The following is a 27,299-nucleotide window of genomic DNA, read 5'->3' on the forward strand; positions in this document are numbered from 1 at the left end:
CTACCATGTTTAAAATGTTGAGCTTTCCTATTGAGCTGCCGAAAAGGATAACGACTTTTAAGTGGAATAGTGCAAATTTTCTCTGCAAATTCTACTGCAGAGAAATACAGATTTGCATTAAAGGGACTGACGTAAAAATTTAGGTATCATGTCTGGGAGAAACTGAAACCATCCTAGGACTTCACTCCTAGCAAATAAGATGATCATTTACTTGGACTCACAGGCTATTAAAATCATTGAAAGGTACTGTCCAAACTATGGCACTGTCACTTAAAAAAAAATTTTTTTTACCACTCTATCTTGTGCCAGATCTTCACAGCTGTGACACGGTTTAAATTCCATAATCCATCCCCAAGGGGAGCCCACCCAAAGCAAAAATCAAATTTATCCATCCATTATAAGATGATCCATCCATAGACTATATCTTAACCTGATACAGTCATCATATTGTAGTTTTTGGAAGGGCTTGTTCTGCCCAAGAGAAGTTCCTCCTTACAGCTGATTCTGCTGTCTACCATTTGCACGTTGGTGCTGTTTTGGGTGCTACCTCCTGCTGGTGAGGCTTCGTACAGCACACAGATGGAGCCATCCTCGCCAATTCTGTAGGACACTTCGTACGGGTCAACCCAGAGCGTGAGTTCACTTGGGAGAAGCCTGAACAGCTCCTGACTGCTCAGTCCAATCCGCTGCGCTGCCTGTCCAATCAGAGGATCCATTTTATGGTTGATGCGAATACAACGGTAACCTGATCCCTTGCAGGGCTTCTCTGGGAACCAGTGATGTTTATAATGTTCTATAGAAGAAAAGAAGAGAGAAAACAATGCTTAGACGCCGTTACTGTGCTCCCGCCTTAGTCTCCTCCTTCCGTTGGCTCCTTTGAGTGAAAATGCCGAGTATCAACTTTTTTAAAAAAGCCCAGCATCGCATTCGCGGATGTGCGTGGATGGAAAACGAGCAGGGCAGGGTTTTAGAAATAACAGTTGCACGGGACAAAACAATCTCCGGGAACCAACCGGCTGAGCCGCCAAAACGGGAATCGGGCGCGCAGCCTGCGCCAGCCGGACGGCACCGGCGGCCAGGCGGGAACCTGTTTACTTTCTCCACTCCACCCTGGCCGCACACAATGGGGTTTATGACTTTGGAGGAGAAGCGCCACCGGAGTGTTAACCCCGAAGGGAAGGAAAACCAGCCACCCTAAACCCCGCTCTGGGCAGGGCTGTAATTGTGCCGGTGACAAATCCGATGATTAATGGGCAGGGATAGGAGGCGCGGGGAGACCGCACGTCCGTCCCGGGCGGGCTTCGGGGCAGCCACGCCGTTTTACCCCCCGGGCCGGACAGCCGAGCCCGCAACGGCTGGACAGGAGTGGGGGGAGGGGGCGTCGAGCCCACCCCAGCCCCGCGCTCCTTTGTCCCCCCAAATCCGCGGAACGTCCGAGGACCGCAGCTCCCGCCTCGGTCGGCTTTAGTTTCTTTGTTGTGCGTCAGTTTTCTTCTCCCCCCCGTTGGCCAACCGCGGGGGGCCAGGGAGCGCCCTCGACCCAACCCCCAAACCCTCCCTGGGACCCGCCGTTAGCGGCCGCCCGGCGCGCCAGCCACCGTCCCGCGGCCGGACTCGAGAGCGGTCGCCCGGGGCGCTGCGGAGACTCCCGCGGCCCCGACGGCCCGGCTCCGACAAGTGCGGCCGCGTTCCCCCCCTCGGCGTTCCTCGCCCTCCTGCCACCACGGCCCGCTCACCTGCCAACAGCTCCTGCAGGCTCTGGCTGAAGGTCTGCAGTTGTCGCTCGCTCGTGAGCCCCTTGGTGCGGAGGAACTTAGAGATGAAGGATACGGCGGCGGCGATCTCGCCTATCATGGTGGCGGCCCGACTGTAGAAGGGATGCATGGGGGCGGCGGGCGGGGGCGGCCCGGGGCGGCCGGGGCTCGGCGGCGCGGCCCCGACGGAGGAGCGGCCACCCCGGGCTCCCTCACAAGTCAGAGGGTTAAGAGGGAGAGAGGGCGTGAGCGGCGTACGGCTACTTTTTTTCTCCTTTCTTTACAGTAAAAAAAAGTTATTTTCGACACAGGAGGCGGCAGGAAAGAGGAAGAGACGAGCGACGGCGGCCTGGTCACATCGCTCGGACCTCCCCAGCCGCCTCCGCCTCCAGCTCCGCAGCCTCCGAAGCTCCCAACAGTTGCATTTCCAGCTCCGACGGGCTAGGAGATAAAGGGGTGGTGCAGCACTTTTTATAGAGCCGCGGAAAGGAAGTGGCGTAGCTGGAGCGTGACGGCCGTCTCCAGCCAATCCAGAGATCGCACCATTGTGACGCAAGCAGATTCGGAGTCGGAGGGGGCGGGAAAAAGGGGCCAGGGGGGCGGGTCCATAGACTGGGAAGAGAGGGAGGAGCTGACGTAATCCGCTTGTAAACAAATAAACCCCGGAGTGGCAGCCGGAGAAGGGGGAGCAAGTGGCGGGGGAAGGAGGAAACCAGGGGTGCGCGTGTGAAAGCCCCGCCCCCCCAGCCCTAGCTCCTCCTTCCCGCCCCAGCAACTCCAGGCACCGCGCCAGCGCATCCTCTGCAAGAGTACTCTGCCCGGGCTAGCCTGCGAGGAGGCTTAATGCTGTGCAGATAAAAGCAGCCCGGCTTAGGCTGTGTACACCCGCGCCGGCGGCACGGATACGTCTGCAGGGCCCGCTGACTGTACTCGGTGTTTACATCCTGTCCCCGACGCCGAGTCTACGTGGCTGGCTCCACGGGCAGGATGAGCAGCGGGGTGCGGGTACCAGTGCTGAGGATACAGGGAGTGTGGAGAAAAGTGGAGCGAACCGGCTCTCGAGGGTTAGTAAGCCTTTTATGGTTGCTGTTTAGTGACATCAAGAGTCAAAAGGAGAGAAGAATGGAGTCCTTACTGAACCCATCTTAAAACTGATAAGAAAGCCTGTTATTGAAGATAAGTATGATAACCGTAACGTTTAATCTATAAACAGAAAAAAATCTATAGAATGCATTTTACACCGTTTACGCACAAAACCGAAGGTTGTTTCTTTTTCTAAACTAAGTAACTCTTAGCCTTCGCGTTTTGTTGTCCTTTATAAAACAAAAAAAGATAAAATTTGAAGGTTGTGAAAGTACTAGGTGCAGACATTTAAGGTTACTTGAAGTCCTACTTGCCAAACTGGGGGTGGGGGCGGGGGAGGGGGGGATACGAAGGCCCGAGCCTGCTAAAACGATTAGGCCTGCAGAGGGTTAACCCGACCTCCATTAAAGAGGAGGGGAAAAGAAAAAAAAAGATGGTGAGCTGGGCAGATGGAGAAAGCAAACAAGAGGCAGAAGTTGAACTCTACCAGATGGAAATAAATATCCTGAGCTTAGCTGGTCATCAATATTGCAAAACACTACTGAGCCAAAGGGTATAGAAATGAAGGGAAAAGTACAATTCACCATAAAGCAGTAGGAGAAAAAAAATTGTTTGAATGAAATATGTAAAACTGGGCTTGAAAGAATAGCTTCTAGGTTATTTTTTCATTTATACACAATAATTATAGGTAGTTATATGTGAAATAAATACTTGAAAAGATAGTAAAACTGAATTATTTAAAAGCATTGACATGAAAGTGTTTTCTTTGAATAAATGCATCAGTGCATCAAAAATAATGGTAAATAGATATATTCGTTTCCTTCTAGGACTCTACAGATAGAACTGTGCTTAAAAGTAAATGTCATGGTAATTACTTCCCTAGGGATGTGAAACCTCTTGCACTACTCAAAATGGAGATAGGGAAGCAAGTAAATCCTTAAAATTACCATAGTCCTAGATCTAGATTTTCTGATATCCTTCTAACCCCCACCTCTCTTACTCATCTGCTCTGTTCATTTCCCTTACACCATCAAGTCATTCGAGCATTAGATTAGAAATCAGGTGAGTTTTTCTCCTTCAAAAATTTTGAGCTTAAACTGACTCATCTACAAAATAGAAATAATGAAATTAACAAAATATTAGGATCCGAATTCATTTCTGTCTCCCAGCCCATGTTTTCTCCACTACTTTTTTTTTCTTTCATTGAAATGTATTTGATGTACAATGTCATGTTACTTTCAAGTGTACTACATAATGATTTAACATTTGCATACGTTATGAAATGGCCACTACTTTTAACTGCCTTCCCAGACAGCAGCTGGACCCTTTCTGAATGCTTCTTAAAATCAGTAGAATAGAGTTAACAGAAAGTTGAACTCACATATTCTTGAAGGGGTTTTCCTCCCACTGTTTTCTATTGTATGTGTGTGTTTCCCACTTTAAATCATTCCTTTAAGAGATAAATGGATTTAAGAAATTACTCTTTTACACTAGGGTGATCTAGGGAGTACTCAGGAGGGGAAAAAAGGAGGTAAATATTGGTCCTAAATGCAAGCTTTAGATAGTGGACAAGGTTAATAGCTAATGGTTTTCAAATCTGGACATATATATGTTTAGTAATATTTTTCCAGAAGTTTGGTAAGGCTGTTCCCATCCAAGAACCTAGGAGGTATTTCTTGACATTTTTGAATTTGTAAAGGACTTTCTCATCTTGTTAATATGCTCAACTACTGGGCACTCCCAACTACTTACAAACCCAACTCTTCATTCTGTGTCCTTAGGCAAGTTATTTAACTTCTCTGCATCATAATCTCCAAAAAATGGAAAGGTATGAGGACTAAGTGGAATAACTTTGTTGTTTAGTTGCTCAGCCGGGTCTGACTGTTTTTGACCCCATTAACTGGCAGGCTCTTTCAGTCCTTGGGATTTCCCAGTCAAGAATACTGGAATGGGCTGCTATGTCCTCCTCCAGGGGATCTTCCCAACCTGGGGATCGAACCCAGGTCTCCCACTTTGCAGGCGGATTCTTTACTATCTAAGTACCAGGGAAGCCACATACATAGATAGAAAATCCGGCGAGTGGGGCAAGGAGTAAGAGCTGTTCTTTCTCCTCCTGCCTTCGGAAAGTGTCACTCAGTCATGTCTGACTCTGCGACGCCATGGCCTGTAGCTTCTATCCATGGAATAGAATACTGGAGTGGGTTGCCATTCCCTTCTCCAGGGACTCTTCCCCACCCAGGGATCAAACCTGGGTCTCCCACATTGCAGACAGATTTCTTCACTCTCTGAGCCACCAGGGAAGTCCTTAGATAGATAGATAGGTATATTAAATTGCCTGTGACAATATATATAATTATCAAATTAATTTCTAAAACCTATAAAATTTTCAATCAAAGCACTATTTTAAAAAAAAAAAAACCTTAAGGAATATGTCAAAACAATCCAAGAACCTGGATTTCAAAATAAATCTGTAAGTGACAAATGTCAGATCTTTGGAGTGCTTAAGAGTTCAGAAGGTACTTTCTATAGAGGAAACTATCAGGCAACTAGAATCCTCAAAGGGCTGGATTATATTCCCATCCCTTAGTTCAGTTGTTACCTGAACAGTTTGCTCTGGACTAACAAATCACAGCTCCCTGTAGACTTTTTGAGTAATTGTGTTAACCAAAAAATGGAAAGATAAAAAAAGAAAATTTTATATAGGGTGAGGGAATGAACTTCTTTCTCTATTTCATAGACTAGTAAAATTTAGGAATCAACACAAGTTTGAAAATCTTATTTTGCCAAAGATGTTATTTAAAGAATTACATTATCATCTGCTGTCACTATCATTTCGTGGCAAAGATGACATTTTAACACCCCCAAAGTAAGAAAGGTATCCATATCAGAAAATAAAGCATGGTCTTTTTAAGTGAATAAATTTTAAGTCACTAAATGTCACCTTTTGCATTTCAGTGTTTGGGAACTCATCAAAAAGAGAACACTTAATTAGGCTTTTATGCTATTCATTGGATATGTTATTCCCGCTGCCTGGAATATCGCCTCTGTTTTTTTTTTCTTAGCTAATATCTGCTTATCCTCCAAGAAGATTTCCCTGACTCTCTGGACTTGTGTGTCTACAATATTCTGCTTCCCCTTGTCCTTGCCCTGGTACTGATCAGACATACTAGATCTACTGTGTTTACTAATCCCTCTTCCTTTCTGGTCTGTAAATTCTCAAAGGGCAGGCATCTTCTGTCATTCACTATTGTGAATGCCTAAGAAACAGGCCAACACATAGTAAATGCTGTTGGCTGATGTTAGACATCTAAATACAAATGAGTCCCTCAAAACCATGACTTGCAAACACACACACACAAAACCCACAAAAAAAAACAAACAATAACAAAAAACAACCGATAACAAAAACAACATGACTTGCAGTTTGTCAGCTGACAGATCACACAGAGCAAGTTGTCTTGCTTAAAATCGGACAGTCAATATTTGAGAAGATAAGTAACTCACCTCTGTGGCCCTGTCTTTCTGGCTCCCATAAGTGTTAGATTACTCCATAGTGTTTTAGATAAATGTTTTAGGATAGGCTGCATTTCCAAAGCAAAGGAAATGGAGACCAAAGTGACTTGGATATGCTGCTTAAGAAATACTGTGGTAGTGTCCACATCGCTCCCATTTAAGATTTCTTGTGTTATTTCTCCACGTGTTATGTAGACACATTTTAGTATTTTTCTATATCAGATTACACAGGGGTGTCATTTGCCACTCTCTCACATTACTGTTCTATCCTGAAGTTGTTCACAAGGAGTCCTTCCTAAACTGCAGGCTCCCACTTCATCCCTGTGATCCTGGCTTCCTGCATTATTGCTAGGAAAGTCCCAGATTTTTTTTTTTAATGGCTGTATTACAGTTCACAACGTTGTCCAGTAGGCCTCTCCCACCAGGCTTTTATGAAAGGTCCCCCTCCCTACAATCCCCACTCAGCAAAGGTCTTGCTCCTTATCTGGCCCCTCCCTCCCCAAAGGCACCTTTAGGCCCAGAGACTCCCTAGCTGAACTGGATGAGCCTCCTTGTTGCCGAAGGCATTCACTAAAGTATTAACTATTGTGTCCTCTGTTGTGAATTTACTTCCAGAGTCCTAGATGTCCTTGGTGCTTGCTTTAGAAAACTCACAGCTAAATCAACAAGTACAGGCTCAAGCAGGAGAGTTCTTTACAGAGTGTTCACAGCAAATAGAGACAAGAGATTTATTTTGGGGTGTGTATGGGGCAGAAGGAGATAAGGAAGCCAGTGCCTGAAGTGAGTGATCTCTGCTAAGTGATCTCTGATCAGTGAAGTTGGCCCATAGATAGGTATCTGGAAGGAAGAAAAAGAGGGGACCTGATCTGGAAGTATTTTAAAGACTTAAACCACTCTGAGGAAGATAAATATTGCTGAAAAAAACTGGTTAGTAGAGAGGGCCATTGGTACCTGGCAGTGAGGGGAGGGTGAGTATTTTGGGCAGGGAAGTGAAATGATCAGATTTATTTTTTGGAAAGTCCTAAGGATGATGAATTAAATTGGGATCATTTGAAGTGACTTCTTTTTTTGTCTCTAATTCTTATTTAAATCTTTAAATAATTTAGCTTTCATGTGGTCTCATCTCTTCAACTAGAGACTTAATGCCTTTTGTTTATTCTTTTCTTGATTATCCATGGGAAGTAGACCACTTTTAGGAGCCTCCCCACCTGCCAACCTTCTTTGCTTTGCTTAGATATGAATTCAAGGGCGCAAACTAAGACCCTTGTACTAGTTTAGATCAAGAAACAAGAGAACTAGAAACCAGACAGTGACAAGTATAGATTTGGGGCAAAACTGGTCTTATTAAAGCGGTTGGGAAAAAGAATTAGAGTTGCTTCTGAGTAGCAGTAACAATGATCAGAAAGTGAAGAGGAACTAAAAAGCCTCTTGATGAAAGTGAAAGAGGAGAGTGAAAAAGTTGGCTTAAAGCTCAACATTCAGAAAACTAAGATCATGGCATCTGGTCCCATCACCTCATGGGAAGTAGATGGGGAGACAGTGGAAACAGTGTCAGACTTTATTTTTTTGGGCTCCAAAATCACTTCAGATGGTGATTGCAACCATGAAATTAAAAGGCGCTTACTCCTTGGAAAGTTATGACCAACCTAGATAGCATATTAAAAAGCAGAGACATTACTTTGCCAACAAAGGTCTGTCTAGTCAAGGCTATAGTTTTTCCATTGGTCATGTATGGATGTGAGAGTTGGACTGTGAAGAAAGCTGAGCGCCGAAGAATTGATGCTTTCCAACTGTGGTGTTGGAGAAGACTCTTGAGAGTCCCTTGGACCGCAAGATCAACCAGTCCATCCTAAAGGAGATCAGTCCTGGGTGTTCATTGGAAGGACTGATGCTGAAGCTGAAACTCCAATACTTTGGCCACCTCATGTGAAGAGTTGACTCATTGGAAAAGACCCTGATGCTGGGAGGGATTGGGGGCAGGAGGAGAAGGGGACGACAGAGGATGAGATGGCTGGATGGCATCACCGACTCAATGGACATGAGTTTGAGTAAACTCCGGGAGTTGGTGATGGACAGGGAGGCCTGGCATGCTGTGATTCATGGGGTCGCAAAGAGTCGGACACAACTGAGTGACTGAACTGAACCATGATCATACAAATTAACATCATTGAAGGTGAACCAGACACTGTACTAAGTATTTTATTTTATTTTTTTGCATTTGAGAAGTCAATTCAGTCATGTCCAACTATTTGCCACCCAAGCTCCTCTAAAGCCCGCCAAGCTCCTCTGTCCATAGGATTCTACAGGCAAGAAGAGTGGGTTGCCATGCCCTTCTCTGAGGGATCTTCCCCACCCAGGGATCGAACCTGCATCTCTTATATCTCTTGCATTGGCAGGCAGGTTCTTTACCATTAGTGCCACCTGGGAAGCCCATTTTATTTTTACTTTTTATTTATTTATGTATCTATTTATTTTTGGCTGTGCCACTCCACCTGTGGGATTTTAATTCCCCAACCAGGGAATGAACCTGGGCCCTCAGCACTAAGACCATATAGTCCTAAACCAGTATACCACCAGAATATTCCCGTGTACTAAGTATTTTAGAGGCATCCCATTTAATTCTCCCAGAAACACCACCAGGTAAGTATAATTGTCTGCATTTAACATGTGAGGTTTCAATCCTAAAGAAAATAAGTAATTTACTCAAGGTCTTACAACCAGATTTAAACCCTAAAGTCTACACTACAAAACTTGAAGGGGAATTCCTGATACTACCTTTTCTAAAGGGATCATGAGAAATAAAACCTTATAAAGGTATAAAATATTTTGGAAATGAGTAGAGATAGTAGAAAGGAAAAAAAAAAACCAAAATTCAAGGCAGCTTGGGAGAGTTCTCATGGCTGACATATCCTGGAAAATACAGCTATATTTCTTAAAAGGCTCACTGAAAAATGAATCAAAGGATATATTAAAACATTAATCTGCCAAATAAAATAAGTTCATTGGAATGAAAACTATCCCTAGGGGCAGATAAGAGAAAACAGAAAAAAATACCTTCTATTTTAGACTATTTTAGCATATCGCTTCTCCTCTGACTTGAATTGGCAGAAGGAACTGGGAAGTGGGTTGGTCCCACAGTCCTCCAACAACTAAGCGGAGTCCAGTGAGCTTTGAGGGCTCAGGTCAAAGAGCTGGAGAGTGGCATAAAGGGTCGCTTTTGTGTCTGTCGTCTTCTCGCCAGCTTCCGTGGTGGCTCAGTGGTAAAGAATCCTCCTGCAATGCAGGAGATGCAAGAGACAGGGGTTCCATCCCTGGGTGGGGAAGATCCCCTGGAGGAGGGCATGGCAGCCCACTGCAGAATATTTGCCTGGAGAATCCCATGGACAGAGGAGCCTGGCCGGCTACAGTCAACAAAGTCGCAAAGAGTCAGACATGACTGAGGGTGTGGCATGCTTCTCCTTTTCATGCTTCCTTTTAGCAGGCCCTATGACTTCACTCACTTTTTTTTCTTTTCAAAGCTGCCACCATCAACTCTTGTCTTCTGGGGCAATCCCCCACTGTTCAGGCTTATTGGATGTTTATCTATGTCTTCCCAGCACCAAGAGTCTACTTCAGTTTTACCGTTTAATAATAGTGTGGGGAAAGAGACAGATGATAAGAATCGACTTTGGAAAATTGAAGGCCTTAAGGAATCATACAAAGTTCTTGTAAGTTATGGCCCTGGCCTATAGTAGTTATAACTTTCTGAATATGGAAGACACGGACCTCCCCTTCTTGCCAAACCAATAGGGCAGCCAGGTTTCAAAGTGTGAGCCTGGGCTAGCCATCTCAACATCACCCCAGGAAACTGATAGAAATGTGAACTTTTGCCTCTAGACCTACTAAATGAGAAAGTTTAGCACTAATGTTTCAGAACAACTGCTTTAAAAAGTAATGGCAACATTCTACAATTTAAATTCAGCAAACAGGACTTACTTCCCCAGTGGCACAGTGAATAAAGAATCCGTCTGCCAATGCAAGGGACATGGATTTGATTCCTGGTCTGGGAAGATTACACATGCCTCGGAGCAACTGAGCCCCTGCGCCATCACAGCTACTGAAGCCCATATGCCTAAAACCTATGCCCACAACAAGAGAAGCTACAGCAATGAGAAGCCTGCGCACTGCAACAAAAAGTAGCCTCCGATCACTGCAACTAGAGAAATCCCATGTGCAACAATGGAGACCCAGGTCAGCCAAAAACTAAGTAAATAAATAAAATCTCTCTCCTCACTAAAGATAAGTAAATAAATAAAACCAGCAAACAAACTTCATATCCAAGCATATACTATCTCAAATAGAAATCTTGTCCCTTAAAAAAAGTAGCATACTAATTTAATATGTAAAAGCTGCCTTTTTTTTTTTTTAATATTGTAGTGGTTTTTGCGATACATTAACATGAGTCAGCCATGGATTTACATGTGTTCCCCATCCCGATCCCCCCTCCCGCCTCCCTCCCCATCCCACCCCTCTGGGTCTTCCCAGTGCACCAGCCCTGAGCACTTGTCTCATGCATCCAACCTGGGCTGGTGATCTGTTTCACCCTTGATAGTATACTTGTTTCAATGCTGTTCTCTCTGAACATCCCACCCTCGCCTTCTCCCACAGAGTCTAAAAGTCTGTTCTGTACATCTGTGTCTCTTTTTCTGTTTTGCATATAGGGTTATAGTTACCATCTTTTTAAATTCCATATATATGCATTAGTATACTGTATTGGTCTTTATCTTTCTGGCTTACTTCACTATGTAAAAAGCTGCCTTTTAAGTATCAAATATGTTTTAAGTGAACATATTTGCTTTTCTGAGGTTCTGCAGTCTGGGTAAAATGCATTTTTCTCAGCTTCTGAAACAATAGGCAAGTGAGAGTATATAGTGATGTCCATATGTTACTCTCAAAAGAGAAGCTAATACTCAGGAAGCTGGATAAGATAATCATCTAATCAAATGTTGGTATAGTCCATGCCTTTGTTTTCACTTTTAGGAAAAGCAGCAGTTTGTCCTTTTTAAGGAACTTGAATTGAAAATAAGTAGGGACTTCCCTGGAGGTCCAGTAGTTAAAACTCCAGGCTTCCACTGCAGGGAGTATGGGTTTGACCCCTGGCCTGGCCCACATGCAGATCCTTAATGCCACTCACTGTGGCCAAAATAAATAAATAGATAAAATCTCAAAGTAAATTAAGGTTTACATGCATTAAGTAATGTTGCCTCATCCCTTTCAAACGAAATGTCGCACTAAATCAAAGGAGCATCCAAGTTGCAAAAGTGTGATAAATAAATATGGAGCCCTACATATAGATATCCGACGTGATTGTGAAAACCATCATCATGCATTTGGATATGCTTTAGCAGGAATAAAAGGGTTAAAATCCCATTGGAAAATGCAATTTAGGGTGTATTCATCTGTAAGGCATAGCAAGTTAGATACAAATTCCTGAAAAGACTTATGTTCTAGCTATAGAGGTCTCCTGCATTGAAGGCAGATGCTTTACCCTCTGAGCCACCAGGGAAGTCCTAGCTATAGAGGAGTATCCTCTAAAGAAAAAAAAAAAAGGAATGGGAAGGCTATGATTAGCATATCAAATTGCATTATATTTGCTAAAGGAAATAAAGTAAGAAACTTCCTATTATCTTATATTCTTATCCACTTGGCTAGTAAATTCTTACAAATGAAGCAAAACCAATCTTCAGCCTAGATAATATTTATAATACAGTTTGATTTAGTCGAATGTAAAAGCAAAGGGTCCATTATTAACATTACTGCATGTGTTGAAAACATTCTATATTTGCATGTGTTTTAATAGAAGTCTCTAAATCTTTCCATCATTTTCAACAAAATACAGGAAGCATTCTCATCTTCTGAAAACTGATTTGAAGTTTGTGATGACCACCGTCAAACGCAAGAAATGGTCTGTCTCCCTGTTGTTTTAAATGTCTGACTTTACTCTTTATTGCACAAGTAGATTTCAGACATTGAAATTGTAGTAAGAGATACAGCACTCATGAATGGATCTCCCTGTAGAAACAAACCTCTCTGTACAATCTTCAGATGGTGGGGGCTATGAGAGTTAAAATGAGCACTAAATTTTTATCCTTGAAAATTCTATCCTTAGTCCCCTTGAATGGATGATCTCACCTTTCTGAAAAACAGCCTTATTGAGATATATTTTACATAAAATAAAATTCATCCATTTCAAGTGTACCTTTCAGTGATTTTGAGATAACTTATCAACTTGTGCAACCATCACCATAATCAGTTTCAGAACATTTTCATCTCCCTCAACAAAATCTCAATCTTAACCCTGGCCATCTCAGTCCCAGGAAACCAGTAACCTACTTTCTGTCTATAGGTTTGCTCATTCTGGACTTTTTATGTATGAAAATCATAGAATCCATGGCCTTGTTGCAGGAGAATAGAACACAGAAAGGATGGTCATGTCCCAGGTCTCAGGCGAGGCCCTGGGACAGGCCACCAAGTGAGGTTCCTTGGCTTCCCTCGGGAAAGAATTCAAAAGCGAACCATAGGGATTTATTTAGAGAGATACACATTCCATAGGCAGAATGCGGTCCATCTCAGAAGGCACGTCCTTAGGCATTCAGCCGTGTCCAACTCTTTGTGATCCCATGGACTATAGCCCACCAGGCTCCTCTCTCCATGGGATTCTCCAGACAAGAATATGGGAGTGGGTTGCCATTTCCTTCTCCAGGGCATCTTCCCGACCCAGAGATCAAAACCCCGTCTCTTACATCTCCTGCATTGACAGGCAGGTTCTTTACCACTAGCACCACCTGGGAAGCTTCTCAGAAGGCAAGTCAGTCAGTTCATTCACTCAGTCCTGTCCGACTCTTTGCGACCCCATGGACTGCAGCACACCAGGCTTCCCTGTCCATCACCAACTCCCGAAGCTTGCTCAAACTCATGTCCATGAAGTCGGTGATGCCAGCCAACCATCTCATCTCTGCCATCCCCTTCTCCTCTTGCCTTCAATCTTTCCCAGCATCAGGATCTTTTTCAATGAGTCAATTCTTTGCATCAGGTGGCCAAAGTATTGGAGTTTCAGAAGGCAAGAGTGGCTACCAAATATGGGGTGGTTAGTTTTTATGGGCTGGGCAATTGCATAGGCTAACGAATGGCAGGATTATCCCACCTATTTTGAACCAGAAGCAGTAATTTCAAAGAATTCAGCCACTTTTTGGCTTTTTATGGTTGGCCTTGGAACTGTCATGGCGTCGGTGGGTGTGTCATTCAGCATGCTGACGTATTACAGTGAGCATATAATGAGGCTCAAGGTCCACAGGAAGTCGAATCTTCTGCCATCTTGCGCCTAGAAGGTTCTAACCAGTTTATGTTGCATCCCTAACAGCTATGTCTTTCTTTTAGTGGTTGTGACCACTCTTGCCCCGTCTCAGACTTGTATCTTCTATCAGACTTCTTCCACTTAGCATAAAGTTTTGAGTTTCATCCATGTTCAGTGTGTTGTTTCTCTGCTTGCTTGCTTGTTTAATTATTTTTCCTGTTGTATCATACCAGAATTTCCTCTTGACTGAAAGCTTCTTGTTATGGTAGCCTGCTAGGCTGATGGGGGCCAACTCTGGGGGCTTCTACCTCCTCTTTCCATGGCCCTTCCCCTTTAGACATTCGTCTAAAGCCTTCGAGATGTCATTTTTTCACGGGTTGATTGAGCCACTCTTCTCTTAGGTCATTGCCTGCTGCAGAATTAATGACTTACTCACTTAAGGTGCCTAGCATATTCCCCACACACACACCCCAACATCACACTCCACACAGAATAAGCCAACTGAATTGAGAGAAAAAGCCTTTTCCTCAAGATATTTACTTCAGAGGAGTCCTCAGGGGAGGCAGACATTGCAGGTAGGAAAGAGGATAATAAGGGCACTCCAGTTACATAGCCCAACTAAGAATGAAAATTGCCAGATAATTTAGCTGAGAGGACTTAGCTCAACAGTTAAACTCTTAACAGAAGCTTTATTTAGGCTCATTCTAACAAACAGGATCAGCAGACAAGTTCTTTTTAAAGAAAGTTCTCTTTCATCTGACTAAAAAGAAGGAACACATTTAAACCAAAACAGGAACTACTCTGGCAATATAAGTGTAAAAAAAATAAGCACCCTATGGGGCTCTTTTTAAATTAGCCAGAACGCACAGAGAACTCTTTGAAATGAAAACTCTGGGGGGAAAATATTTTTCTTGATTTCATAAACACTCATTGTTTAATCATCTGAAGCGAGTGCAGACTTGTGATTAAGTTCCCCCACCTCCTAAAGGGATGAGCTCTTTTAAGTCACCTTCTCTCCCATCCACTCCCACCCCCTGGCTCTATTTAAGGAGGCAAGAGAAGTAATTTGAAAACCAGCCTATCATGGAAGCAAGAAGTGGCCCAGCAGGTCCTGGTTTCAAACTAGATACACAGAGGCAAGGCTGTGTCCCACACTTATGGCTCAAGAAGCTCTGAGTTTTTGCTGAATTGCTTCCTCAGTGTACTAATCAGTACTAATAAGTTGTTCGAATTCCATGAGGAGTGGATAACTGACTCCAGTTTAGTTTGCTGCTGTAAAGAAAAAAAAAAGTAACTTCAAGGACACTATCCCTCCCCAGCCCCTCTTTCCCACATTGAAGGCAGTCATATAATTTAATTCAGGACACTCAGAACCACCAGTTGTAGCTTTCATTCTTAGCAATTTTTCAGATCTGGACTTGCTCTAGTGAGGAAAGTTATGAGTCTTAAACAGGATCAAGTTATAATTACTCAAAATTGAGGCAACTTGACATGAAGCAAATATCTAACAGATTTGTAAAGTGAATAAAAGCCTAACACAACATGTAAAGAAAGAAGAAAGAATTTTTACCAGGAATCTGGGTTTGGAGAATTCCTATAAATAAGAATTACATTTACTTTTGAACTTCTTGGCGACCAGAAGAAAAAGAAACACAACAAACTATATTGTTCTTTTGCTAACTTAAAAAAAAAAAAAAAAGACACTATTCCCTCCAAACTATGTTAGCATTAAATTCTGATACATTTATCAATTTATAATATGGAACAATTTTACATAATTTTATAAGAAATTCAGGAAAACATTTAGGTGCTACATTCTTACATTGACCCTCCTAGCAAGAGCTGAGAATAAGTTCACTGTTAAATATCTGATGTATGAGTGTTCTGTGGTGTTCATAAGTTCATTTCACAAATTTGATTAACTAATAAGGTACTAGCTAAGCATTGAAGATCTAGCCACAAACAGAACAGACTGGTCCCACACATGGAATCTGATAGGAAGACAGAAATTAAATAGTGTTAATGTGTACGTTTTTATAGCATATTCTGAAAATTACTGTAAAAGAAATTTTTTGTTGTTTTGGAGCACTAATTCCTGTCCAACTCTTTTTGTGACCACCACAGGCAACTCTGTCCATGGGATTCTCCAGGCAAGAATACTGGGGTGGGTTGCCATTTCCTTCTCCAGAGAATCTTCCCAACCCAGGGATCAAAACCACCTCTTGCATTGCAGGTGGATTTATTGCTGCTGAGCCATAGAGGTGCTCTGAAAGTCTAACTTTTAGAGAGATGGGACAGAAAAAACAATCAGAAAAATCTTTCCCACAACAACAAAAAGTCAGAAATCTGAAAATGAGTAGGAATTAACCCACATAACACCTGGGGGGTGAAAATTGCTCTCTAGACTAAGGAAATGAATTTACAAGGAGGACACAGGTTTGCCCAAAGCAGAATCATGTGGTCCTAACAGGGGTAGTGAGAAGAAACAGACCAAAGAATGTGAGGCTAGAACAGGAGGCACCTTGTAAATTGCATTTAAGATGTTAATCTTATCCAAAGAATAAGGAAGAAATCACCCAAAAGTTCTAAGTGTATTATTATACCCATTAAGCACCAGAGCAATGAGAATTCTGGTATTAGAAAATTAGAAAGTGACGATTCATTCTTAAGAAGTTTTATTTCTTATTTGCTTTGTAAGAGCTATAGGAAAATCTGTAACCAAGGCCACTTCTCTTAAGAAGCTTCTTTAGGTCTGCTCAAATATTCAATAACACTTGCAACTCTAGAAATTTAGGTTAGATGGGCAAACTTTTTAAAATAAAGAGTCAGAATATACATTTTGACTTTGTAGGCTAGAGGATCTTTGTCACATGTATTCAACTCTTGCTAGTGTAGTGTAGATCCCATGAAACCATGAAACTTTGTTTGCAAAACACAGGAGGTAATGGGTTTAGCCCTAGGGCAATACTTTGCCTGTCCTTGATCTAGATCAAGTAGCATCAAAGACGTGATCTGGATGGAAGATTTTGGAGACTATGGCAAACATCTAAGTAAACAAACCTTTAACAGAATAATTGTACTTCCTTGGGACTTTGATTTTGAGGACTGTGTTGGGACTTGGGACTATAAAAAAGGAACAAATTGCACCTCCTATGAGCTGAACAAATTGACCTTGTGAACAGAATTATCATCTGTGTAGATTGTGAGGAATATGAGAGCCTTAGAGGCAAATATTTGTGTCTGTTTTGTTCAGTTTTTCTTTTTAACCCCTAGCTGAATCCATGGACTCTCAAGTTTTGTCTATAGAATCATATGCTACTGGCTAATAAATGTATCTCACCAAGTGAATATTCAGTTAATGACTTTTCAGCAATATAACTTGTAAAAAAGTCTTTTGGCAAACTTTGTTTCATGCCCAATGTAAAGAAAGTTTTACCCAAAACACACTAAATATACACAGTATGAGAAATTGTGTCAATATTGTGATTGCAGGCGAAGACACACTCATCAATTCACTCAAAAGAGGTTTTTGTAGTCAGAGTATCTTGGGAAACAAATTTATATCAGAACGAATTGTCCTGTACTGATGAAGACAAACATATTTGCTTTGCCTGTGAATGGACATGAACTTGAGCAAACTCCAGGAGATAGTAGGGGACACGGGAGCCTGGCGCGCTGCAGTCCATGGGGTCGCAGAGTTGGACACGACTTAGCAATGAAACGACAACAACCGAGCAGGAGATGAAGACATGGCATCTTCATTTCTTACAACCCCTGGTCTGTTGTGTGCATGTGTTTTGCTTTTATTTTTGCTGTAGAGATAAAATGTTAAGCTTATTTTAAGCAAAATTTGACCTCAGTAACAATGAATCTCCAGAAGATTGAAAAGTCTATGAAGAAAATAGTGTGCAAAGAATAATGAGATTTCTAATGTCAAACGCCCTCATCTTTCCCTGTACATACATCATCTATCCAGTCTTCACTCCTTCTTTGGGTGAGTACAATAAGCCTTCATTGGATTATTTGTTAGCTTACTTTCAAATTTGTTGTTATTGCTTATACAAAGTTTTATTACATTTGCATGTCTGGTTATATAGGATATATATCTGTATAAATATCCCATATATATTTAAATCTTTGAAAATTATTTGACTGTCTTAGGTTAAGATGTAAGATGTAATACATAATAAAATTTCCCATTAAAATTAATAGTTTTTTTTAAATTTAAAGACAATATCAGGGCTTAAATAAAAGAGTTAACGTTGTTAAGCAAGGTATAGGACAATTGGTTTTCTTTGCAGCACAATGTACTTTTTTTAGCACAATATATTTTAACATATGAATTTATAAAAATATTGTTCTGAGAAGGAGTTCATATATTTAAGCTAAAGGAGTCCATGGCAGGAAAAAAAAAAAATAGCCTCTGGATCTAGATCCTAGAATAGTGTGTCTAACATATAATAAGGACTCAATAAATATTTTTTGAACACCAAATGATCTTTAACCCATATCAACAATATTAGTTCTGTTAAAAAGACACTAAACTATTCAGACAAAAATCATTTGGAAAGTGCGGTGGTGGTGCCTACAGCATTAAATACCTTCTCTTTTCAATAGGAAAAGATGCTGATCTTGTTGTTTCTTGTGGCAGGAAGACATAAGGGAGGCTAAATCTGCATCAAATATTTAAATAGATGCTTCAAAGGAGAGTTGAGGACAAAGTATGTTTTTAATCACATTTGGGATTAGAATTTATTCGAAGCAACCCATAACTACCCTGCATTGTGATGATTCTGCTCACCAGTATATACACAGTACTTAACACAGGGCTTGGTAAACAGTGGCATCAATACATATTTGAGGAATGAATGAACCCTGCTTGCAATTCTGTGGCAGTAGAAGCTCTGAGGGAAGATTAAAAATCTTGAATCAATATCAAAATCATATGGCTTGGCTAAGTGGTACCTGTCTATGGAATCAAAGATTGATGAGAGATCAATAAATATTGCAGGAGTCTTCAGTTATTTTTAACTATATCTACCCCCAAACTTCCCATAGATTAAAAAGCACCAAAAAAGGTCAGCAGTAGAACAGTGGTGCTTTAAATTCTCCTTTTTCATGCAGGGAGAAGTCAGACCTGCAACTCATTAAGAAAGCCACCAAGCACAGAATGTTGAGAGACTGTGGAGCTGACTGATGGAAGGTGACCCAGTAGAATGCTGTCCTTTTTTTGCAGAGGCAGGTACTGTGATTCCCTCCTTGGGGAATTGAGTAAAGAACCCTGACGAGATCTGGGCTCACCATTCAGAGCAGGCATCCCTGGTGGCTCAGGGGTAAAGAATCCGCCTGCAATGCAAGAGACGTGGGTTTGATCTCTGGGTTGGGACGATTCCCTGGAGAAGGAAATTGCAACCCACTCCGGATATTCTCACCTGGGAAATCCCATGGACAGAGGAACCTGGTGGCCTACAGTCCATGGGGTTTCAAAAGAGTCGAACACAACTTTGTGACTGAACAACAGCAATTCAGAGCAGGACCTAGAAAGCTGGGGCAGCTGAAAATGTTACCGTGGGGACTTCTTCATCTGGGAACAGTTAATTGGCTATGGCTTAATGAATCAGGTTTGTCAATTCTTAAGACAATGTGCTTTTAAAAGAATGCCTTTTAAAAGAATGAGGTGGAGCCATACACTGGAGTTCCTTCTCAGCATTTTAAGCAAAGAAAGCAAACTGAAGAAGAATAAAACAAAAACATCATGGTATGGGGAGTACATGTAAATCCATGGCTAATTCATATCAATGTATAACAAAAACTACTGTAATGATGTAAAGTAATTAGCCTCCAACTAATAAAAATTTAAAAAAAAAAACATCATGGTAAACTGTAGTATTTGTGTATGTATGTGTGTACATGTAAACATACACACACATACACATATCAAAGGATTATATGTGATAGGAAAAAGTCTAAGGTTAACATCAAATATTGTGGAAAGGTAGATATTGATTTATTTTATGTAGTCCTGAATAATGGGTTTCCAACTGCAAGTTAGACTGCTATATTATATACAAAATAAAATCCACTTGGACTACATCACTGAAATAAAAACCAGTAGAAGAAAAGTTTTAAAATGTGCAGATAGATCCACAAGAGTAGGTTTGGGTGGGAAATTTTTCTTAAGGCTGTAAGATACGCATCTATAAAGAAAGTGTAAGTCGCTTAGTTGTGTCCGACTCTTTCCAACACCATGGACTATAGAGTACATGGAATTCTCCAGGCCAAAATACTGGAGTGGGTAGCCTTTCCCTTCTTCAGGGGATTTTCCCAACCCAGGGATCGAACCCAGGTCTCCCACACTGCAGGCAGATTCTTTACCAGCTGAGCCACAAGGGAAGGCCAGGAATACTGGAGTGGGTAGCCTATCACTTCTCCAGCAGATCTTCGGTAACATGCAAAAAACAGATTTTTAAAAGTTAATTTATCTTTTGGGCATGCCACAGGGCACTCATAATCTTAGTTCCCCAACGAGGGCTTGACCCAGTGTGCCCAGAGGTGGGAGCATGGAGCCCTAACCATAGGCCCACCTAGGAGTTTTACCCCAAGAAATTATTATTATTAATATTAAATATATAGTAAAAATTAAAATGTAATAAAGTAATATCTTTGCACAATGAACTCCTACAAGTTGACAAAAACCAGCAAGAGAAAAATAGTCAAAATAAAGCAACAGAAATTGATTAAATAACAAGGAAAGTGGATAATTAATAAAGTAGAAGATAATCTTACTAGTCATCGGGAAAATGCAAAACAAAAGAAGTTGCATTTAATACCTATCAGATTGGTGAATATTAAAAAGATTAATGACATTAATCTTAGTTCCCAGACCAGGGATTGAACCCACAACCCCTGCATTGGAAGGGCAGAGTCTTTACCACTGGACAGACAGGGAAGTCCCCTTTCCACTCGTGCTCTGAAGTAGCTCTGGAGCACTCCAGCTCCCCAGACCCCACAATCCTGCCCTGAAGCCCATACCTACTTTGCTCAATTCTACTTCTTTAGGACTGACGTTTTTTGGGGAAAAAGGAAGGAAGAGGAAAGGAAGGTTCTTAAGAGTTTCCTATAGAACATCAAGAACATACAATAGGTATGCGGTTAGAGAACAGACAAGTCCCTGATTCTGTTAGTCCATTGTCTTACTGCTAAACACTAGGAAACACTGTGCTGGTTTCGGCTATTATAGCTATATGTTATAATTACGTATATATACAATCATGCACATGTAAATATAGTTATAATATTTAAACTGTCTTTTATTAATTGTATATTTTAAGATTTATATTCATAATGGTTTTCAAAGCAGGAACTGCAAGAAACTCTGATGTGGAAGTACACTCTCATGAGAAGCATAGATTTGACTGCATGAAACTTTAAAACCTCCAGTCACCAAACCCCACAAGGAACAAAAGGAAGGACTAATGACAACAAAGCAAAAATATTTTTTAGGCTTTAACAGAGTTGATATTCTTAATGTGTTGGCCTAGACAGAATGAACAAAGAGCTGACATTTTTTTTTCCTATTCATCTAAAAAAGCCAGTGTCTAGGGGCATATATTCTGCATTAGCATTACTTGAAGTGGCAAGAATAGGTGCTAGTAGGTAACTGCACCTGAAGAAACTCCTTTTGGAGTCTGTCTTCAGCCTGAAGAGATCAATCAGGGAGCTAGCATTGTATTGCAAATGATAAATCACACAGAAAAGCCAACTTAACACATGCAGTGTACATCCACGAAATGGGCAGAGGATATGGACAGATAATTCCCAAACAAAATCGAATGGTGAGGGAGAGAGGAATAAGCAGAAAGAGAAGAACAGTAGGGACAATGACACTTGCTGGAGGCCTTGCTTTTGGTCCGTGTACAGCCTCTGGGGCATTTCATTCTGGCAATTTTGAGAGTTTTAGGGCTATTTGCACTTCTCTCCAGAAGTGTAATTTGTGGTCTTCCGAAATTACCTGGATGAATTTTTAAAAAATATTTACTTATTTTACTCATTTATTGGCTGTGTCGGGTCTTAGCTGGAGTAAGCGAAATATTCGTTGGGGCATGGGGGATCTTGCTATGCAGCACCTAGCCTTAGGTGCCTGGCGACATGTGGGTTCTTAGTTCCCCAACCAGGGATCGAGCCCTCATCCCTTGCAATGGGAGTTAGATTTGTAACCCAGTGGACCACCAGGAAGTCCCTGGATAATTGTTTTTTGCAACATGCAGGATCTTAGTTCCCCTAAACAGCGATCACACCTGTATCCCCTGCAGTGGAAGTGTGGTTTCAAACCACTGGACCACCAGGGGAATCCCCTGGATGAATATGTTTCACCTGGGCCTTAGGGGTTCTCTGGCAGACCTGATGGGAGGCTATAATTTGAAGCACAGGAAGGAAGCCCGCAGAACCACCTTTGGGGCAGACCCTATTCTCTGAGGAGCTACTTCCTCTTCCCCTGGTTAAAAGTGCACTGTTAAAGGGAGATTAAAATAAGCCAGAAATTTAATTAACAAAGTAATGAGATCATCAGAACCAGCAGATACAATCAAAATAGTACAGATCCACACCCAGCCAGGCCTAAATCAGAAATAGCTAAAGGCATTGTGACTTATCCTGAGAAACAGATAAGATAGGCAGGCAGGGGCATTTCTTAATCAGGTTACAAGGCAAGGTCCTTAATGCCTCCAGTCTCAGGCCTTACAACTCTCTTTGATTGTCCTAAAAGCCTGTGCATTCTAATTTACTCTGGGTTTGAACAGCCTCATTTGCAAGTTTTAAGCTGTTTGCAAATTCTCTGAACTTTTCCTTAACCCCTAAAAAGTCACATGCAGATTTCAGAACTATAGAGCCCTTGTATGTTTCCCTAAAAAGTGAGGTTTACCTACCAGTGGTACAAACAGCCCTCTTATTTTAGACTCTGCTCTTGGGGAATAATTATCTGGACCTACACCCCATTTCTCAGAGCATCCAAATGCCAGATCCATAAATGACTTCTGTATGGTGTTAGAAGAATAACTTAGGCACATTACAAATGTTGAGTTTATTTGATCAAAAATCTATTAAAACCAGGTAGCAACAAACCAGAAGTGGTTAGAAGTGCTCCAACTACAGGAGCAGGGAAAAGACTTAAAGAAAAAAAGAAAAAGCAAAGCAAACAAGTTCTTTGATTACAGCTCAAGCGTGATTTGGGACAAGCCTAGCTGGCTGTTTGTGATTGGTTGTCCTGAGGTTTCTATTTCTTAATCACGAGGCATTTATAGGCAGGTTTTGGTTTGCTCATGTAGGCGGTTAAGGAGTTAGACCACCTCATCTAATGGCCTCCTTGTTAATTAATCTAACAAGGATCCAGGACATGGGTGTCATGGCATTTTTCAGTCTCTATTACCTGTCTCAGAGATGGCCATCTTAACTGGAAATATCCCAGGCTCTTCTGTGCATAACATCTCTGTAGAAGGTTATAAAAAATTGGTTTGCTACAGTGGGAGGTAATCATATTAAAGTTATGAGCAAAAATAAATGATGTCCCAGAAGACAGCTTTCTTTGAAAGTGGGGTCTGACATTTTGCTAATCTGCTAGCACATTTCAAAGCAGCTGCATATTAAACTACCGTAGAAACGGCTGATTGCAGATATTAGTGATCACATATTTCAATTACAGTTAGGTTTTGATTTAAAAAATCATATCTGTTGGCATGGTACTCTACCTGTAAAAGTGCTGCATTAAATAAATTACATATTTGGTGTTCACCTCTCTGCGTGATAACTATGGTATCTGTTGTGCTCAAAATAGCCAACTCTGTCAGAGAGGAGCTCAGGCTTCATTTGAAACCTTCTAAATCTTACCAGATTATAAGTGAGCAGGTGAAACAACAGAAATGACATTCAAATCAGTTGTTCTGCCCAAGACTTTCTTCTTGGCTTTTTAGAGAAGAAGATTAAAATTTAGCTTTATTTACAGACTTTAGTCTTTCCTGCATTGTTGTCACACAAGAGACTCTGAAGATCTGTGCTTGGTAATTACCAACATTATCCTCATTTAGTTTCCTTTCAGAATGTAAAAGACAAACTAAGATAGGTGATAGGTGAACTAGACCCACAGGATTTGTTTTATAGAAAAATGAAGTTAAAAATTCACATCTGTGAGATACAGGAAAGAAATAATATGTCCTCCAGTTGCTAACAATATTATGTGGGGTTGCAGTGGCTGAAGTGTCCCATTCGGCTGAGAGGGTCTATGTCAGAGGGGAGTAAGTTAGTGCCGTCTGGCAGGGGGTGTTCAGTTTTCTAGGGAGTTTACCATGTTCCTCTGTGATCAGGATTACAGAATAAAGAAGATGCTCTAAGTGTGTTGATGTCGCTAAACTCAAATGCCAACTTATTCTATAGAGGTAGGTTGGGGTAAGGGTAAGTTTGCTAAGTAAAATACAAGGTGCCCAGGTAAGTCAGAATCAGATAAACACCATTTTTTTTTTAAGTATAAGTATGTCCCATACCACATTTGGGGCACATTCATACTAAAAAATTGCTGGCTGTTTATCTAAAATTCAAATTGAACTGTGTGTCCTGTGTTTTTTTTATCCCTAAATCAGGCAACCAGAGATAGGGGAGTTATGAAGAAAAAGAATCTAAACAATGATTTTTACTTAAAAAGGTAGGAAAGTTGGAGTGGGAAGCATCTTCTTTTAAAACTCAAAAAGAATCCAGTAAAGCTGAAGAAATACTCAGGTTGAAACACAATTAAGTTGAGTGGGTGAAGAATGTAAGACATAAAATAAAACATGGACTCCCCTGGTGGTTCAGTGGTTAAGATTCTGTGCTTTGATGTAGTGGGTGCAGGTTCAATTCCAGGGAACTAAGATCCCACATGCCATGCAGCATGGTCAAAAAGGGAAAATATATAAATAACAATAAGATGGTAAAATATTTAAAATTAACTGCTCTTTAAAAAAGATAGGAAAACAATAAATATTTTGATTGTGAGTTCCTTAGGGGTAGTTTTCTTTTTATTCCAGGCTGCAACATGAGCATTAAGTTGTGTTTTGACTGAATGAATTCTTTCCTTAACGATATTTCTCTTTCCATTGCCCTTATGTGTGTGTGTGTGCGTGTGTGTGTGCACTCATGTGCTCAGCCATGTCCGACTCTTTGCGGCCTCATGAACTGCAGCCCACCAGGCTCCTTTGTCCATGGAAGTTTGGCAAGAATACTAGAGTGGGTTGCCATTTGCTACTCCAGGGTACTTACAAGGTTCTTAAAAACCATTGGCTTTCTTTTATAAGGGATTCACGGGCTTCCCTGATAGCTCAGTTGGTGAAGAATCCTCCTGCAATGCAGGAGACCACTGTTCGATTCCTGGGTCAGGAAGATCCGCTGGAGAAGGGATAGGCTACCCACTCTAGTATTCTTGGGCTTCCCTTGTGACTCAGCTGGTAAAGGATCCGCCTGCAATGCAGGAGACCTGGATTTGATCCCTGGGTTGGGAAGATCCCCTGGAGAAGGGAAAGGCTACCTACTCCAGTATTCTGGCCTGGAGAATTCCATGGACTGCATAGTCCATGGGGTCGCAAAGAGTCTGACATGACTGAGTGACTTTCACTTTCATGACACTTATCTGTTCCTTAGGGAAAAGATCAAGGAATCGTGTTCTGAAAAAGCCATTAAGTAGTGGTCACCCAGCCCATAGGAGCTCAGGGATGCCAAGTATCTACTTGAGATAAATCTTCTCCTAGGATTACTTTCAAAACACTCTTGAGTTTTTCCTAGGATGAAGGAGAAAGAATTCAACCAACAAGTTCATCAGAAGAGATCCATCTTGAAAGAAAAAAAAATCAGACAGCAGCGTTTCTATAACCCTCTCAGCAAGGAGTGAGGGCCTTTTAAAAGCTAAGCTTTTTAACTGCCCTATTATTGTTTTTGGAATCCTGCTATTGTTTCCCCACAGTGCTTTTCCTTCGGATTGACAGACAAACCTCTAAAATAAGAAGGATCTGCCTGCAGTGACAACTTGGAAGAAGATATTCAGAAGCTAGTCTGAATTTTGGGAGGAGAAGCATTAATATTACTGCCACCCCAGCCCCAATCCCCTGGTGTGTTTGAGTCTTAAAGTGGTAGGGGAATGGGCTTGATCCCTAGGGCAGGGAGATGGGGATCTATTAAAAATACACTGAAAATATTTTTAAATTGTACTTATGCATTATTTTCATGAGAAAGTCCATATCCTCTATCATATTTTAAAGAAATCGTAAAGATGGCCATGACTAAAGGTTGGATAGGTAAAAATCAGCCTTGAAGGACAGTGAAAAACACTGCTTGCTCTTGGAAGCAATAAGATGTCATTGTTGCATTTATTTTTCATGGCAGCTATATTGGTTCCTTACCATTTTTCTAATTCTTAAAACAAAAGGTTAATTGCAACTTGAAGTATATTCAAGGCTTATTAACCCTCTTTGAAAATCTCGGTGTTCCATTCGCCTATTCAGATACTGAGTGTAGAGCAGGAAACAAGAAGATGATGAAAAATTTTACATACTTCACAATTTCATTCAATGTCTGTCCTCTCTGTTTAACTACCTCAGATTAAAAAATTACTGTTTAGGACTTCCCTGTGACGCAGTGGATAAGAGTCCACCTGCCAATGCAGGGACACAGGTTCAATCCCTGGTCCAGGAAGATGCCACATGCCATGTAGCAACTAAGCCCATGAGCCACAATTACCGAGCCCTCATTCTAGGGCCTGCAAGCCGTAACTACTGAGCCTATGTGCTGCAACTACTGAAGCCTGTGCGCCTGGAGCCTGTGCTCCTCACCAAGAGGAACCACCTCAATGAGAAGCCCTTGCACCATGACAACGAGCAATCCCCCGCTTGCTGCAAACAGCGAAAGCCCGTGCACAGCAACGAAGACCCAGCACAGCCAAATAAGTTAATTAATTAAAAAACTACTCTTAGTAGATACCAAAGAAAGAGCATCTTCAATATGGCTCCAAAGCTTGGTTTTGGAGTGCCATAGCCTAAGGCAGCTGTGAAGCAGTCATTGTAGAAATAGAATCCTGTGACACACTTTGCACATGTGATTTTGTCTGAGGACACATCCTCTATCATAAAAAACATAACACCTACACTCACTAAGAATCTAGGTGGCATGAGGGAAGTGGGGGTGAACTTCACAAAGTCTAGAGATAACACATTTGTCACATCCCAAGCACTGAAAATAAGTGTTCTTGCACCTCCAAAGTTATTCTTGCAAAATGAGGTGCAATGACAAGTTAACATCTAAGTTACCACTTAGCGGCAGGGGCGTATTTTAAACTATCATATTTATGAAATTATATTTATAAAAAAAGAAAAGAAACATAACCATAAAGAGAGCTTAAATCTCACCGTGTATTAGGGCAATCTGTAATCAATGAAAGAAATAACTTAGAAATCAGTGACACTCTGTCCCAGTGAAGTAATAATCAGAAATAGATACATTTTGCAATATACTTTCCCCCTTTTAAATAAATATGTATTTCTCTTGCTTAGAAGATTCAACATCAATGCCTATTTTAAATTAAATGTCACAATCCAGTGTTCTAA

General features: G+C 41.4%; 1 protein-coding gene and 1 long non-coding RNA gene across 2 annotated transcripts; one reads left to right on the forward strand and one right to left on the reverse strand.

Annotated features, from left to right (window-relative positions):
- Window positions 1–236: 236 nt before the first annotated feature.
- Window positions 237–2,214, reverse strand: BTG1 (BTG anti-proliferation factor 1). The gene is made up of 2 exons (XM_020868954.2): window positions 1,737–2,214; window positions 237–793 (listed from the first exon to the last, which is right to left on the reverse strand). The coding sequence occupies exons 1-2, from the start codon at window positions 1,882–1,884 to the stop codon at window positions 426–428; spliced, it is 516 nt and encodes a 171-aa protein (XP_020724613.1). The 5' UTR covers window positions 1,885–2,214; the 3' UTR covers window positions 237–425.
- LOC139030807 (uncharacterized) lies at window positions 2,196–27,299 on the forward strand. The gene is made up of 2 exons (XR_011483195.1): window positions 2,196–17,677; window positions 18,808–27,299. It is a non-coding gene; the product is annotated as an uncharacterized lncRNA (long non-coding RNA).

This window comes from Odocoileus virginianus, chromosome 24 (genome assembly GCF_023699985.2).
Source record: "Odocoileus virginianus isolate 20LAN1187 ecotype Illinois chromosome 24, Ovbor_1.2, whole genome shotgun sequence".
NCBI classification, from domain to species: domain Eukaryota; kingdom Metazoa; phylum Chordata; class Mammalia; order Artiodactyla; family Cervidae; genus Odocoileus; species Odocoileus virginianus.